A 17648-nucleotide genomic window follows, 5' to 3' on the forward strand; every position below is an offset into this window, starting at 1 on the left:
TGAAACTGTGTCTATATTGGGTCAATTTGATCAGGATTAATTTCTTATATTAATATAAGAAAGAATATATTTGTTTTTAAGAAACATTAAATTATTTAGAAGTAAAGAAACCTAGTCTCTTTGGGTGGTGGTGGTACATGCCTTTAATCCCAGCATTTGGGAGGCAGAGACAGGCAGATCTCTGTGAGTTTGAGGCCAGTCTGGTCTACAAAGCAAGTTCTAGGACAGGCTCCAAGGCTGCACAGAGAAACCCTGTCTTGAAACAAAACAAAACAAACAACTCTCTGAAGAGGAGTGATAAAGAAAAGGAGTATTCTGGAAAAATATGAATTATAGTAACATTTGGGGATTGGAGGGGAGAAATATACAAATTCTGTACACGTAAGTTTTTTTGTTTTGTTTTTAGAAGCAGGATTTCTTTGTGTAGCCCTAGTCGTCCTGGATCTCACTCTGTAGACCAGGCTGGCCTTGAACTCAAGAGATCTGCCTTATAAAGTGCTAGGATCAAAGGTGAATGCCACCACCACCCAGCTTCTTTACACAATTTTTGCCAGGAATTTTTCTTGCCATGTATTTTTCTAGCAAGAGTCATTTGTACCCATTTTTCAAGTCTGAAATAATTTCAAAGCCCTTTTTAAAAATAGTACCAAATTTATACCCCACAATATAGTGAATGCAATATATGTATCACAGAGACTTTTGTCTTAGCAAGAAGGAGAGCTGAAAGCTGATCTCTACATTAGCATTTCTGTTTGAGCATGAAGCCAGTTAGTCAAAAGAAGAAGCAGACAAAATTTGGAAGTTAATAATATCCCAAAGTAAGAAAAGTGTTAGGAAAAGTTTTTAAGATATATTTATTTTTTTAAAAAGTGGTATACTCACTGTCCAATCCAGGATGGCTAATTGTCATTAATGAGATGGATTTTGTCAATGGAGAAGAAATGGCTGATGTACAGTAATTAAATCCCTGTTGTTTAGACCTGTGACATGTCTACGGAATAAAAAAAGATGAAGAATGGGTTCTAAGTACATGTTCACATAGTTAGACATGTGCAGATTTTACACGGACCCAACCTGGTGAAGGGAGACTTGGAATTCAGCCTGCTTCTGCCACTTAACTGTTACTCAGCTTTCCTAAACCTGCCTTTTTCCACCTGAAACTCACACGTATTCACCATCCACAGTGGTTTTACACCCCTCAGAGCATTTAACAATGTTTCAGACTGAGTAAGTGATCAGTAGGCATCTGCTGGGCATAGAATCCGGTAACTTCACCAGAAGTCACAGACTATGCAGTGTACTGCTCCTTTGAAAAAAATGAAAAACATCTTCATAGACACACAGTAGGATGTGTTGTTACTCTGATTCTAAGAGGCTGGAAACTGAGATGTGAGCAGGAGGAATTTCAAGGTATTAGCAAAACAGCAATGCATTTGGGAAGGAGCTAAATCTTTTCCACTTCCTCTTGTGATTCCACACGAACACAGGGTGACTGTAGTTTAGTAACTTAACTCCTGGGCAGTGTTAAATCCATAGCATTTTAAAAGCTGTGAAACCCAAGCAAAAGCAGAAGCTCCTTTTAACACTCCTGAAGGAATCATTGTGCCTGGTGAGAAGGGACTCTAGCCTCTTTTGAGACAGCTCATTCTGATCGTCTCACAAGATGAAATCTGCCTCTTCATGACTCATACCAGTTGATAGAGAGACACCGAACATCTACTGCTAGCATGCACTCACTCATTCGGGCCAAAGACGACTTCTGATTATTTAGAGCTTGTTCCATGTGTAACCATGGAATCTGAGACAAACAGTTGCTATGTTTCAGATACAACTGTGAGGCCTGAAAATGACCTCAGTGAATAGCAGAGGCTTTCAAGAGGAAGTTGACTGCAGGCAACTTGTCTAGATCAGAGAGATACATGCAGCACAACACCCACACTGAGGTTGTGCACAGGAGGAACTAAAGGTAAGATGAAAGTTCTAGGAAGACTGTGAGCGGCACGGCACAGCACAGCACAGCACAAAAATGCTGATGTTTATCTAGAAATGTTGACTTTATCTATAAAGATTAAATCAGAAAGATAGCAGTGGTAATTAGTATCATTTACTAAAAGACAAGGTCATCTGTCAAGTTTCTGGAAATAATTCGTCTCAGAAAAGGGCACACAAACAGTATTAAGAAAATTAAAATAGTCTTATTAAAACCTGTCTACTTCTAGGCCATGGAAAGAAGTAATAAGACTAACAGTCACCAAGTCTGAGTTTGTACTGCAGCTTAATGTTACGTGGTATTAGGCAGCTCACTTACAGGGGCTTGAAGCTCTTACAGCGAAGGAAGGGAATAAACAGGCATTTCTTGAACAGTATGGTTGAGACAAAGAACATGTTTTCTCCAGGAAATAAATGTGGGGCATCGACTTCCAAATTGGTAAATGTAATAATGATATGCAATACACTTTAAGACTCAATTTACAATGAGCTGGTAAAAGAAGAACATAGACAGATAAAGGACTCTGTACGTCCTGAATACTTTTCCAATCCTAAAACATTGGTGGTGAGGGAGTATCTAAATCTGTGTAGATTAATGTACTCTTTTCTGAAGATAATATTTTTAGATTTATCTAATTTTTGTATAGAGAGTTTTTTCTGAAGGAATGAATGTATGTAGTATGTATGTAGTATGTATGTAGTATGTATGTATGTATGTATGTATGTATGTATGTATGTATGCATGTGTACCACACTCATGTCTGGTGCCCCTGGAGGTCACTAGGAACTGGGGTTACAGATGGCTATGAGTCACTATGTGAGCGCTGGGAACCAAATGCCAGTCCTCTGCAAGAGCAGTACGCGTTCTTAACCACCAAGTTGTCTCTCTGGCCCTAAATAAAGTATTCTTAAATATTCATGTTTAGTATTAAAAACATGTTATTTCTAGACTTGCAGATATCATCTAATAGGCAAGTAATCACAACTCTAGCTTTATACTAATAAAAAGCACAAAACAATAAGATTATATCTGGGGGAAATGTTCCACTACCATCCCCATTTGGAATATATACTGATTTTAGCCTTACCTGTTGATCAAACATCCTATGATGCTGTATCTGGTCTGGCTCCAGATGTTCTTCTGAAAGTGACATCAGAGAGTCTCTCTGCTCCTCACCACTGAAAGGGTTTCTGAGCTCACCAGAGTTTGCAGAGCTCATTTCCAGAGACGAGGATGGCTTACTTCCAACACCAGCTCCTCCTGTCAAGCCTTCCAGGCTGAAACTGAACACAGAGCACAAGAGTTCATTCATTGCTCACAGGTCTCAGAATGGGAGGAAACAAAGATTCCTCTGACTTGTATATTATTCCTGTGTCTTCTATTCAAATGTCTGCAGGCCACAGAGCAGATGAGCACCACTCACCTTCCCCCCTAGTGGCCTTGGATGCTAAGAAAGAACACCAGACACTTCTCTACCTCATTCAACTTATCTGAATGTTGAACCAGATACCATTTTCTCAGCTGTTTTTCAGCACACCGTATGGACAGACAAATTTATCCCACATTATATACATGTATGGGCTTTCATAGATGTGATCAGAGTAATCTTTCCAGACTCTAACTCATCTAATGTCAAATGTTACAAGGCACAAGCATTAGGAGCTTTGAGAATGGAAAGTGAGTGACATGGCTGTGTGTTCATCATGTGGGCCATTACAAAAACTTTACACTCAATTACATTTTGGTTGACAGTTTTCTGGGTACACGTCTACCCAGAAAACCTTGGTTTAACTAATAAGCAGCCCCATCTCTGCACAGCTGGCCAGACGGTTCCTGATGAGGTTTAGTGAGAATCATCAGCTGCAGACAGACACAAAACACAGGAGCATAAAAAAAGCATAAGTGCTGAGAAAGCAAGTGGTGTGGAGTTTCAAGGGGGAGTTCTCAGGCACAGAGTCTGGGGTTACTCTCTGGAAGTAAGAGCTAAAGAGGAAGGCTAGCTGTCTACCCTCTTTGGAGTTGCTAGCTGGAATGATGCACACGTCTGCTATACCTGGAGTGGGAACGGCACTTCGCTGAGAGAAGAATACAGCTGTAGCTAACTGTGCCTCAGGTAATCAGCTGAGACTGTGTTTGGATGTATACTGAAGCTATAAAGTTATACAGTTTTGGGAAAACTGTACAGTTAATCGCTACAATTAAGTTCATTCCAGTCCAGAAGGGCTTTTCTTTATAAATCACTTATGAAATGAAGCCACATGTCTCTAGTGGGTACACTATTAACAAGTTTGCTGTTCTTACTTCAATATGACAATAGAAGCCATAAGGAACTGCAACTAAATGTGTCTGTAGAACTCGTTTTTAACACCAGGCATAAGAAGAAAGTTTAGTCAAGTGAAGAAATTTAGTTTTCCAATGTGAATTATCTGAAAAGCCTGAGAAAGCCTGATCTGTTCTTACTACAAAACTTATTCTTGAAAATGTTTTAATAATTAAATCTGGCTGCTTAACACAAAGACAAATATGAAATGATGAGGCATCTAAATTCAGAACTTAAATGTAGGACTTGAAAGCATAATAGAAACCAGGGCCTATTATCATTGTTTTCTTGAGAATCTGGGAACTTGGAAAGACCAAAACAAAGGCAAGCACTTACAGCATAGACACAAGGTTCATGCAGAAAACAGCCATTCATTGCTATTTGAGACAAACATTGCAGTGGGAACTGTTCCAAGGCCACACTCCTGCAGTTGGGTTAGTGGCATCCATAGCAAAGGTGGCAGAATGCTATGCTCACAGATATCACAGGCTGCCCATATGCATTCCAGCCACAGAGAAGCCAGCCACAGCTCAAGGCCAGACATGTTTCTCTACGCCTCTTGAATCGGTGGCTGGACATGTAATACTATACCTTCTGAAATTAAAGTCAGGATTCAGGGCAGCCGAGTATTGCACACCAGAGGGACACCAGCTCATACTGAAGATGACATCAAAGGCAGAAACAAGAAATGGAGGGAGAAAAGAGGAAACAGGTTTGGGGTTATTCAGTTTAAAAAGAAAGGGCATAGAGATAGACATGTAATCATTTATTAAAAAACAAACAGGAATGTAACACTGAGAATTTAGGAAAAGACTAGAAAGAGGACCACAGGAATTTAATATCCATTCAGACACTGTTTTGGGAAAGGTCATATGCGCTCTTTATGGGATAACTACTCTAATTGAAACTCAAGAATTCCTTCTACTAAGCCTTTCGCAAAAAGTGCACCCACTCATGGCTTTCTCTGCAGATATTCCCAGAGAGGTGTTCCAAAATCTACTGATGTGGCCAACTGCCACTGTATTCATCATTGCTCCCACATCCCTGACTCTGGGCCTAAACTGAAAGGAAACACTACAGACAGCTCAGAGGCCTCACTGAGAAAACAGTATTTTTTCCATGTGTTCCTATTAAGGATCCAGATAAGCACGGCAACATCTTATATTAATAGTCATCTCATATTTCTTCTTCAAAAGGCTTCATTAGGCCTTTCTGCTTAAAATGAGGCAACTACAATAAAGGCCATACCTTTCTTAACAGATTTATTTTTCTTAGAATTTTATGGTATTAAGATGGAAATGCCTTTAAAATTTTAATTTTATATTCATTTCTCTAAGACTAAATAAACATCTGCTTGAACAGTCGCTTCCTTGTTTATCTTATGCAAGATAGCAGGGGAGGAAAATCTAGGGTGGAAAGGTTAAAACAAGTTACATAACAGGTACTTTGTGACTGGAATTGTATCAAAAGGTCAGGATCTTTGCTTGCTTGCTTATTTGTTTAGTTACTTGAGACACATCCCCAAGGTGTGGTCCTAGGTCAGAAGTTTTGATTAACAAGTACTGTCATCTAAAAAATACTGCTTTGGGGGCCTTAAAATTCTAAGTGCTATACTTTTGTCTGAAACAACAATAACAAAGACAACGAAGAGTTCCTGGGAAATAGCTAAAGCACTGCTGTGAATAGCAAAACCATTCATTCAGTGGTCTCAACCTTTAAGACCTCCAACAACACTGCTTGGGAATGAGACTTGAATGAGGAAAACGGTGGGATGCTAGGACAGCTCCCTCTACAGCTCTTCTAAATGGTATGAATGTTTTTAAATCTGACTAAATAACAGTGCAGGGCCCAGAAAAGGAAAAGAGAAATACATAGTTTAAGGCATCTCTCATCTGGGAAGAATGATTGGACTGACTCAAACTTGTATCAACAGAAGTAAAACATAATTTACAAACATTTATAAGGCTCAGAAGTCCATTCTTTAAAGTTAATAACTTAATTTTTAGCCTCCAATTGGATATATGAGTATCTGATTTCATATCCTTCTTTCCCCTTTCCTTCCTTCCTTTTTCTGATTGCATTTCCTTCCTTCGTTCCTTCCTTTTTTTTTTTTTCCCCTCCTTTTTCGAGACAGGGATTCTCTGTTTGGTCCTTGCTGTACTGGAACTCGCTTTGTGGACCAGGCTGCCTCTGCCTCCTGAGTGCTGGGTGTGTGCCACCATGCTCAGCTCTGATTTCTTATTAAAAAACAGAAAATCATTAACTCAATATACACTGCCAAATCATCATTCTTAAAGATAAGAATAATCTCTTTGTAGAGTTTTAAATATCTCTTTTACTCTGAGACTATGATGATGATGTGAAAAACATTTAAGATGCAGAACAGGACAAGAAAAGACCATACAGGCCTCACAGGATCTGGCAAGCTGCAATTGGTCTAAGCCTTCCCTGACTCCTGTCATAATTAAAGTGCATTTCTGAGAGCCTCCAAAATCATCAGGTTCTTTGGCTTTGAAATTTAGGATGCACAGTTTTATTTGTTTTTTGAGAACAACTTTCTTCTTTAATACTGTTGGGATGTTTCAATTTTAAAAATTTTAAAATTATGATCATGTTCTTTCTACAAAAATATTTTTCACTTAGGATATATTGCAAACTCAAGCTTTGAATCTGGTGTGGACAGCTTGGGCTGCAGGTAGCAACTTGTTGTCCTTCACACCATGTAATCTAGTGCATGCTTCAGTGAGTTTATAATGAGGAGCTTTTACCAGAGACAGAGACAGCAACAAATACATTTCTAAAAGTTTTACATATGGTCTACTGAAAAAGGCATTTAATAATTTGTTCACATGAAGAACCTAACTGATATCACGACCATTTAGGTTCATGAAAATGTTAGACTTTAAGATAAAAACTTTCCCTAAAATATGGAGTTAAAGGAAAATACATTTGAAAATGATAGGAAAAAAAGTAGGACGATTACTATTTTGTCTTTCTCACAAATATTCTGCAAACAGATGAAAGTATCTTTTCAAATGTTTCTTTCTATGAGAAACACAATAAAAAAACACACTTCTGATTTCTAAATGATTTTTTTTAGGCAATTGGAGAAAAGTCAATAATAGCTTCACACAATAAAATATTTTTAAAACATGAAGCAACTGAATATTTAATTAGAAATTAGTTCTTAGTTTATAAATATTAGCTTCACTTTTTACTTGATAAATAACGAAGCAATTAAAAAAAGGTATAAGTTTATGCCAGATTGCTTTCTGAAAATACTGTCAACAATGCGTGAGAAATAACCAGGTGGCCAAGTAATAAAAATCTTTCTTCACATTATTCAAGAATGTATCAAAAATATTTTAGAAACTATGCGTGAGTGAGCACAAATATATTTCTGGCTATTTTTTTTTCTTTTCTGCTTACAGAGAAGTATCCCCCAAGGTCTATTAGTTAGGATACAACACGAAAAACAAACAAACAAAACCAAACAAAACTAGACAAAGTCAGGTGAAACCCTATTTCAAAGTCATTTGAGTCAGTAAGTGGGTGTGTATATTATAAATTTAGAATTAGAAATAGAGTTTAGATTAAAGAAACTATTTCCTATCAGGTGGACACAGCAATTAAGAAGCACCTATATTTTATTTTCCTGAACCAGAAATAAATGTTTAAAAACATTGTCCAGTCATGGTAACAGAATGAGATGCTTGTTAGTACACACTCAGAGATGATATGGTTAGTTCAATTTAGTGAACTCTGTACCTTCTCCTATGAATGGGAGGTCTCCTGACAACATCCCCAAGAACTTGCATTGAACTGAAAATGAATGATGGAAGAGGTCAATAATGGAGGTGAACCACAACGATACACAAATGCACAAAACATAGAGATCACACCTTGAAGACACATATTCCCCAAAGACAAACAGCATAGGAGGGAAGAGACCAAAAGAATGGAATGACAAAAATATCAGAACCCCAAATGCCTGACAAAAAGGTAGCTTCTGCTCCCTCTGTACTCCAAGGAGTGAATTGGATGGCAAGTTATGAAGATTAGTATAAGTTATAAAAATAAATGGGTCAAAGAAAAGTGGTATTCAAAACATTAAAAGGGGTTTCCTTCAGGCTTTAAAATTCAGATAATAAAATATACAAGTAATACTATACAAATTATTAGACTATTAAAGTGATTAAACCTAACTACTATTCCATTGCATTTCAAGGTATTAAGACAGTACTAGATAATCCTTTACACTAAGTTTAAACAGGCATAATATGCATGCTGAAGTCTAAGATCACCATGTAACTTTGGGCAAGCCAGCAAATCTGGATTCAATTTCTTCATCTGATCTATATGATTCAAATACATATACCTCTGAAATCAGTTGCCACAAACAGATCTACAGTGAGTTATGTAGAAAAACGATATTTATAAAATACATTCCCATTTTCTGATTAGTTCTTTTTCATCTAAGACAAGGACATCCTATCACGAGGTTACTGAGGTTTCAGGAAGTAATTTCTGCCTGTGAGATCATTCCTGGTGTCTGTACCAATGTTTTCAAAGAAAACAGCATATATAAAACTTGGGAAAAAAGCATTTAGAAATTAGTTTTTACATAACTTGAGATTTTGAAAGGATATAAACACAACACAGCAAGATAAGGCACTGCTTATTATTTTAGACTACTACCCTAAAACCATGGAATAATATTGGAATGCACAAAGATTTAACTGAGATTAGAAACCTAGATCCTACTGCAGATGATGTAAAGTGTAACAGTCCTCTATTCCTCAACTAGGTGAAAAATAAACCTGAATCGTGGAGAAGATTAAAAAAAAAACAATGTAAGACAATTTGTTATGAAGAGTTTGAAAAAACTAGAAAACCAATGAAGTATAGAGTTTGGTTCTGAGCTCTGCAAGGGCAGGGATTAATATCTTGTTTACCATTGTTCCTCCAGAACCTAGGATACTGCCAGGCATAAAAAGAATGCTCAATGTGTATTGTCTGATTAAAAGAATAAATGAAGGTCTGGAAAAATGGCCCAATAGTTAACAGCAATAGTTTTTCTTCCAGAAGACTTGGTTTTGATTTCTAACACTAATACTGTGGCTCACAATTGTCTAGTTTTAAAGGATTTGATACCCTCTCCTGGCCTTCTTGGGCACCATGCACACACGGTACAGATATATATTCAGGTAAAGCACTCATACATATTAAAAGAATAAATGCACATCTGGGTATACGATGGTGCATGCCTGTTATCACAACACTTGGGTGGTGGAAGCAGGAGACCAGGAGGCCAAGCCTGGCTTACACAGTGACACTCAGGCCAGTCTTGGCTACAAGAGACTCTGTCTCAAAACAAAACAAAACATAACAAAACAAAACCTGACAACTGTATTAAGATTACATGTACTTATAGCCACAATACAATGAGGAGAGAAAAACAAATGATTGTGTTATTTATAACAATTGTTTTAAATCAACTGTCAGTAGCTGAGTATGGTAGCTTCTGCCTTCATCCTCAGAAACTCAAAGGCTAAGCTAGGGAGAACTGCATGGAGTTAATGACTAGCCTGTTCCAAACAATGAGTTCCATATCAGCTAGATTAGCAAGACCCTACTTCAAAACTCAGTCAAGACCAAAAACAAGCAGCACCCTCTAGCCCTCTTTTCCTGGCTGAGAGCATCTCTTTAGGCAGGTGAAGTGGCCCTGGAGCAAACACACCTGTAACCTGTTGGATGCTGCGGCATTTGGTCTGTAGAATTAACAGCTGGAGGTCAGAAGCCAAGCCAACTTCTTACAGACTGCTGCCAAACTGAAGGACAAAAGCTGGGTAATACTTGTAAATATTTCCCAAACACTATGACACACATGAAAATGCCAACAACTTTAGTATATTCATCAGTCTTGTGTCCTTTTGAGAATTATACATTGATAATTATCAGATTTCTGTATTAGAAACATGACTATAATCCTCAGGAAAACACCAAACCACGTAGATGTGTTGAGATGGTAAGATTTCATATTTATTAAAAGTTAACAGAATTTTCCCTTCCAGATTCATGAAATTCACGGACTGACTAATCTGGTAAGAATAAGCCTTATCATTTACTAAATATTCACTATGTGACAGTAACAGTTTACGTTACCACAAATAAGTAGAAAGGAAAGCTTACACTGCTCAAGTGGCAGCCCAGGGTGGAGTCAGAACGCACCTCTGCCAGGTTTCAAGGCCTGGGTTACCTTTTCTCTACCAGTGTCCCCTTAAACGTTTTACCCGATTCTCTAAAAAGGGAACACACACTGAGTCATGAAGTGCACAGGCTCTCATCTTACCTGCGCTGGTTCATTTCTGCATCGCTGGCTGCATTCTTCCCAGGACCCCAGCTGTGTCTCCGGAATGGGGAAAGAGAGCGCATGGAGCTCCTCAGAAAAGAGCAATTTGCTGGCACTTCAGTGATGCTGTCCATTTCCTCCTCTTCCATCTCACCAGAGCCAACAGGCTCACTCTCACTCTCCCGACTCTCAGGTCCCACTCCATGGCTGAAAAAGCCATCGGAGCTTTGATGATTTCTGGATCTATTTAACTTTGAAGTCTGAGGAAGGGACACATCACTACCATGAGAAGAATGTCGATCCAGGGAAGCTGTGTCGTCTGTAGAGGAACTAGATCCTGTGGTATCACAAAGCAACTGCTCTTCCTCAGGCTGTAAGAGAGAAAGCAACACAGGGTTGAAACCAACAGAACCAAGCTAATGCTTCAGAGCTGATCAGACCTAGGTAAGATTAATAACAGACTTCAAGCTGATCTTTTCATTTTTTTAAATCCATTACTGCAGTTCGATTCTTAAGCCCCCTGGCTTCCAATAGAGGAATGTTCTAGATAAAGCTTCTTCATTTTACTAAAGGTACTAGACAATATGGAAGACACATTAATTTTTCTTTTTAATAGAGAAAAAAACCCTCTTTTGGGGGGGGGGTTTCGAGACAGGGCTTCTCTATACTTTTTGGAGACTGTCCTGGAACTCTCTTTAAAGTCCAGGCTGGCCTCCAACTCACAGAGATCCGCTTGCCTCTGCTCCCGGTGCTAGGATTAAAGGCATGTGCCACCACCACAAGGCTGAAAAAACATCTCTTAGTTTAGTTCTTTCAACCCACCATCAACCAAAATGAAGAAAACCATTAGTCTCTAGGGTTTCTGCTATCTGAAACTCTAAGCTCTTATTATTCTAGGTTTTTAGAAGGTCTGACTGAAACTATCCATCCTGTATAGCTACAATAAGATAATGTAATACTATTCCAAAGCCAAGTGTGAGTGTTGTTTATTTTTGAAAGCTGCCTAATAGTTTTAATTCCACTAAAAGTTTGCCACAAGAACATAAACAGAAGAATGCTACTGCATCTCACTTTACAGAGAATTTGATGAATGTTGTAAAGCCAAATCACATAAAATAATCCTGATAATTAGGTGTTTAATAAGGTGACAATGCTCCTTTCCTGGCTAAACTCTAGTACCTAAGAGGAGTTATGCAAATCTTGTCCTAGTAGCTTGACATTCTCTACTTTTTGAGAGACATCAAATGCCCAATATGATGAGTGAAGGAAAGATTAATTCCATTTCATATTATACAAAACATCAAAAGGTTATTTTGGCTTTCCACTAGACAAGGAACAGGAAACAAGTAAGGCATGAAGAATGACCCCTGCTTCACAGCACACCTGTAATCAAGGCATTTGGTGACATTGAAGAAAATCTTTAAAACAGGCTTTCACTATTAAGCCCGGGAGGTCACCACATAGACCAGACGGGCCATAAACTCACAGAGAGCCACATCTCCTGAGTACTGGGATTAAAGTTGTGGACACTGAGCCACAACTTTGGTGCAGTGTCTTAATAAGACTAATTGAAGGAGAAGTAACTCCTCCAAGTTGTTCTTTAACTTCTACAGGTGAACCATGGCACCCACACCCATGCACATACACAATAACTGAATAAATAACATGCAATAGAAGGTGAAGACATATGCAATTTTCAACAGAAAATCCTAAAAGAGGTTAAAACTCACAAGAACTAATGAGTCCTTTCAGTACTGGGATGGAAATAGCCCTGAATTGGGGTCTTTTTAAAGCCAGATAACACTTTTAACCCAAAGCATACTATCCCGTGAAAGGCACCTTTATACAATTTGGACTTCAGCTCACCTTCACTCTGAAAAGTTCAATTCCCTAGGGTGCTTTTAAATAAAGTGTGAGATGAATGGAGAGAAAAGCCACTGACAGAACAGAAAACTTGAGTCCCAGATCACTGAACAGTTAAGAGCAAATTAAGACTGGAATCCAGGTTACTTTGATTCAAACAATCCTACTGTGTCATTTCAGCTGCCTTTTAAAAAACCCTGTGAGAATAAGATCTTGATGTCTGAACCCAAGAGTCCCTTCACTGGTTCAAGAGGCAAAATAAAACTACCTTATCAGGTAAATTCTAATGGGCAAGAGGTATTATTTTAAAATAAAATTAATGGTGGAACATAATGGTATGCAACCTGTAATTCTAGCCTCCAATCCAAAACTCTTATGTCAAACTCTTAAAAAATGTATCTATCTTTTGGCATAATATTAAAACAAAATGAGAAAAAACTGACCTGTTCATACACATATCCTCATGTCTCTTTTTAAAATTATTTTTATTTTATGTATACGGGTGTCTTGTCTGAATGTATGTCTGAGCACCACATGCATGCCTGGTACCCATAGGAGTCAGAAAAGGGCACCAGATTCCCTGGGACTGGAGTTCAAGATGGTTGTGAGCCACCATGTGTGTTTTAAGAATCCAACCCAGGTCCTCTGAAGATCAGTTAATACTTCTAATGGCTGAGCCATTTCGCTGGCTTCCACACATATTTTTAAAAAGGCAAAAATCTGTCAAGACTATATCATCAACACAGATTCTATGACTCCTGATGTTTACTTATTCTAACTTGGCTCTCACTGAGATAAGACCAAGGAGTCTTCATGGTAGCTACTTGATGTCTTCAGTCTTGCATTCCTGAGAATGCAAGAACAGGTCACACAGTTGCCTATTCTTACACTTGAATGTCTTTATTGAATCATTCCATTCTAATGAGTTTGTGGTCATTACTTAAAGGAAAAAACAAAACTCAAAAGTTAACACTAAACTCAATTATTACATACTAAGGCTAGTAATAATTTTGGAGTTAATTTAAAGAAAGCTTTAAATTACTTTCCCCCAAGATTTTTATATGTCTTCAAAGGATTTCCCAATTTTACCATGCCCTTCTATTATCCCTGTCATACAGAAAATTTTGAGTGGGATGGTGAGATGGCTCAGCAGGCGAAGGCACATTTGGGAATAGTGATGACCTGAATCAGAAGGACAGAAAGACAGAGCTGTCTCTCCACGTTTTCCTCTCACCTCTACATAATCACCATGGCATGGACAAGCACACCCACATGCTAAATACACAAGTAAATAAATCTAAAAATAATAAAAAGAACAGAGAAAAATTTGAGTACCCTAACCAGAAGTCAGCTTCATATATAATTATGTATTTTCTACAGCAGTTATATTTACTCTAACAGATGCATATTATCTATCGAATAAGAATCCTGCCTCCTCTTTGTTTTAAGATAGGATCTCCCTGTGGGGCTCAAGCCTGACCTTGAGTTCCAGATCCTCTGATCTAAGTCTCCTGGGTGCTATCATGAGGACATGTCCTCCCTATTATTCAAAACATAAATTCATGGTCTTTGGATCTATAATGTTAGGATTTCTGTCTTTTTTCAGATAGGGTTTCTCTGTGTAACAGCTCTAGCTGTCCTGGAACTAGCTCCGTAGACCAGGCTGGACTTCAAACACACAGAGATCCTTATGCCTCTGTCTCCCAAGTGCTGGGATTAAAGGTGTGTGGCACCACAGCCTGGCCTAAAGTGTTAATTTAAGGCTTATGGAAAAGCACTGTCTAAATATAGATATTACAGAGTAGAAGAAATTCAAGATTTTTAGGAATTAGAATTCTTTTCAAAAGAAATTTCTAGTTCTTTGATCTACTAAGTATAAGATGTAAAATCTTAAAGCGACATATAAGATGTAAAAACTATTACTTTCACTATTTACTATACCTCATCCCCACAGGATTTCTACTTGTATATTAGAAGGGAGAAAGTTAGCACTTTTTTTTTTGTTTTGTTGTTTTACGAGACAGGGTTTCTCTGTATTGTTTTGGAGGCTGTCGGTCCAGCCTGGCCTTGAACTCACAGAGATCCGCCTGCCTCTGCCTCCCGAGTGCTGGGATTAAAGGCGTGCGCCACCACCGCCCGGCGAAAGTTATCATTTTTAACCACTAACAAGATGTTTCAAACCTAAAATCTGAAGTCCTCCTTAAGAGCTCTTTAGTATGTCAGTTGTTCTTTAAAGAAATATGGATTCTAAAATATTTGCCAAGAGCATCAGTTTTCAACCTGTGGGTTGCAATCCCTTTGGGTGTTGAATGACCCTTTCACAGGGGTCACATATCAGGTATCCTGCATATCAGATTATGATTAATAATAGTAGAAAATTACAGTAATAAAGTAGCAACAGAATCATTTCATGGTTGGGGGTTACATGAGGAACTGTATTAAAGGGTTGCAGTATTTTGAAGGTTTAGAACCACTTGGTCTACAGGAATGGTCCCATGGCATCAATTCATGATATTTCACTTATGTGGAATAAAAACTAGTTATTTGGGGGTCTTAACATAATCTAAGCTTTTCTCCCCACCCCTATGCATCAAAGAGTAGAAGAGATTGAGAAAGTTCACGTAAGAGGTGGGAGAGGGAACAGATATGCATGTTAAAAAGGAAAAATGTTGGGGAATTGAGTCCATACCTGAGGCTGATCAATAAATCATTGCCTCCTTGAGGTTTTAAGCTTATTTTTTTCTTCTGAATGCAAGATTGGAGACACACACAAACACACACATGCACGCTCCATCTTTTTCCTTCGGCTTTGCAAGCAATCAGGGTAGCTAAAGTCCCTTACACAGTAAATGGGCATGAGTGTGGCTGCTCTGTACATGCAATGACCCTAAATACACAGCTCCACTTGAGGGCATAGCTGGGTCATAAAGTGGTCCACAGATACTGTTTTGCTTAACTTAATAGAAAGGCCTAAATAAAATGACATTATATATATAAATCTTAGCAACTAGTACTACTATTAAACAACTGTGATACAAATTTGATCCATAATTATTAGGTACTTTCCTCAAGTGAGGTTTTATTTTTCAATTTTTATGAGTTCCTTGGTAGTTTTTTTTTTTAGAGCATATCTTTCTTGTAAGGGTTAATTAGTGATTTAAATATATTAACCCTGTTAATCCGTCCCATTATTTTATTTAGCAAATACTCTCATTTGCTTTTTAAAGGTGAAAAAACAACCTAGGACTCTAATTTTGCTGGTCAGCTGGAGGAGCCAGGTGCTGCCACTCCACCTTTTAAGCTCTTCACATGATTCTAAAAGCAGCTAGGACTGAATCACCCTGAATAAGCCACAGAGCTATTGTTAAACTTATTAATATAATACTGAGATACATCTTAATCCTGAAAATAAAAGCCAAAAACTATAAATCTTTAAAACAAAACATCAACACAGGCACAGAAAAGCCAACAGGGGAAGCCATACAAGAGTCTGTTAAATTATGCCTCATCAAATTACAAGTTTTAGCTAGCCAAAACATAAGTGAATAGGCAAGTGATAAAAGAAAAAATATTTGCAAATCATGAATCTAACAAAGGAGCAGTATCCAGGATATATATTATCCACTCCTCTGTAACAACAGATAATCCAATTATTATAATGGACAAAGATATGAACAGACACTGTATACAGGAAGACATGTGTTGCCAATGGATATGTGAAAATCTGTTTAATATCACTAGTTGTCAGGAAATACAAATCAAAACCATAATGAGGCAACACTGCATGGATACCAGAAATGCTAAAATTAAAACAACTGTGCTTGTTACTAAGGATGCAGAGTGACTAGAACTCTCATACATCACGAGTCAGAACACTAGAGAGATGGCCAGTTTCTTGTACGATTAAGAATTCCACCCCCAGGGTTTTAGAGGAGGACAATGTTCTTCAGATCCCATTTATATGACTTCCTGAACAAGAGAAAACATCGTTTGTGTTTCTTCTGGAGGGTTTAATGGACATTGAAAAGTGTATCAAGAGAAGACTTTCCATAGTTATGCTAACAGCCTATGTGTTTGTGCAGCACCAGGTTACAAAGGTGGAGGATGTATTTACCAAAAGTAACTGAATCCTCAGGATATGGATATATATCTCAAAACTATAGAAAAATACTGCTTCTAAGAATTTACCCTTGAAGTGTATGAACACATCTGCAATTTGTTTTGAAATGTACCATCAATTTTAGGCAGACTGGTGATGAACAGAAGCACAGCTATGCAATAAGTAAATAAAAAAAATGACAGAAGCTAGAAGGTTGAGTATATGGGGTCTCCCTGCAAAATTCAATAGCTCTATTTTTTTTCCTGGGTTTTATAATACAATATTTTGGGGGAAATGTCTTTCTTTTAGAAAATTATAAAATCCATGTTTGTACCTACCGAAAGATAAATATTACATTACTAAACACAAGATAGACAAAACCACATTTTATATATTGATACTACACCTTGAAGGAGTCATGTTTAGTGCTGCCAAACAAATAGCCCTTATTTATTCAAAAAGTACTTATTTACTTTATACCTAAGATGTACTATCTTGAAAAACAACAGCTCACATTTTAGACACTCACCACATGCCCCCAAATCACATAATCTTTTAATATAGAGCATTCTAAGAACCTTAAGTCCTAGATCAGAGTGATGTACACCAATTATGTTTTCCCAGTTACTGCCCAAAAGAATCACAGGATTTCATCTCACTTTAAGCACAAAGTTTTAGGCTGCTGATCTAAAATTGGCCTTAGGAACCAGCAAATGTTTGTAAGAATAAACATGAAGCTCTGAACACTCACCAAAGAGTCACATTTCCCAGGAGGTACAAGTTGTTAAAGAGACTTCCTAAGGGTCAGAGATAAACAAATGGCTGCAGGAAGTGACTTAATGTACCACTCACAGTTCACAGAAAAGCATGTTGCAATGGTTTGCCTAAAATCTCTCTCCAACCCCCCAAAAGACTGAAAGAGAGACGGGAAAGGCCCTGGGAAGACAATGTGAGACTGTGACATTGCACACCACATACTGCAACAATGGCCAGAGTGGAATGACTTTACGAGAGCAGCTGATGG

General features: G+C 37.9%; 1 protein-coding gene across 9 annotated transcripts in view; it reads right to left on the reverse strand.

Annotated features, from left to right (window-relative positions):
• Akap13 (A-kinase anchoring protein 13) overlaps positions 1-17648 on the reverse strand; it is a 300754-nt gene that overhangs the window by 67978 nt on the left and 215128 nt on the right. For 5 of the 9 annotated variants that reach the window (XM_040730174.1, XM_040730167.1, XM_040730168.1 and 2 more), the window contains 5 exons: positions 10663-11033; positions 8079-8132; positions 4902-4967; positions 3078-3273; positions 883-991 (listed from right to left, as the gene is read on the reverse strand). In XM_040730174.1, the coding sequence (XP_040586108.1) occupies positions 883-991; positions 3078-3273; positions 4902-4967; positions 8079-8132; positions 10663-11033 (796 nt within the window). The remainder of the gene's footprint in view (positions 1-882; positions 992-3077; positions 3274-4901; positions 4968-8078; positions 8133-10662; positions 11034-17648) is intronic. The other 4 variants (XM_040730180.1, XM_040730184.1, XM_040730175.1 and 1 more) reach the window with 3 other exon arrangements.

This window comes from Mesocricetus auratus, unplaced genomic scaffold, assembly GCF_017639785.1.
Source record: "Mesocricetus auratus isolate SY011 unplaced genomic scaffold, BCM_Maur_2.0 Super-Scaffold_4256, whole genome shotgun sequence".
In the NCBI taxonomy this organism is placed as follows: Eukaryota; Metazoa; Chordata; class Mammalia; order Rodentia; family Cricetidae; genus Mesocricetus; species Mesocricetus auratus.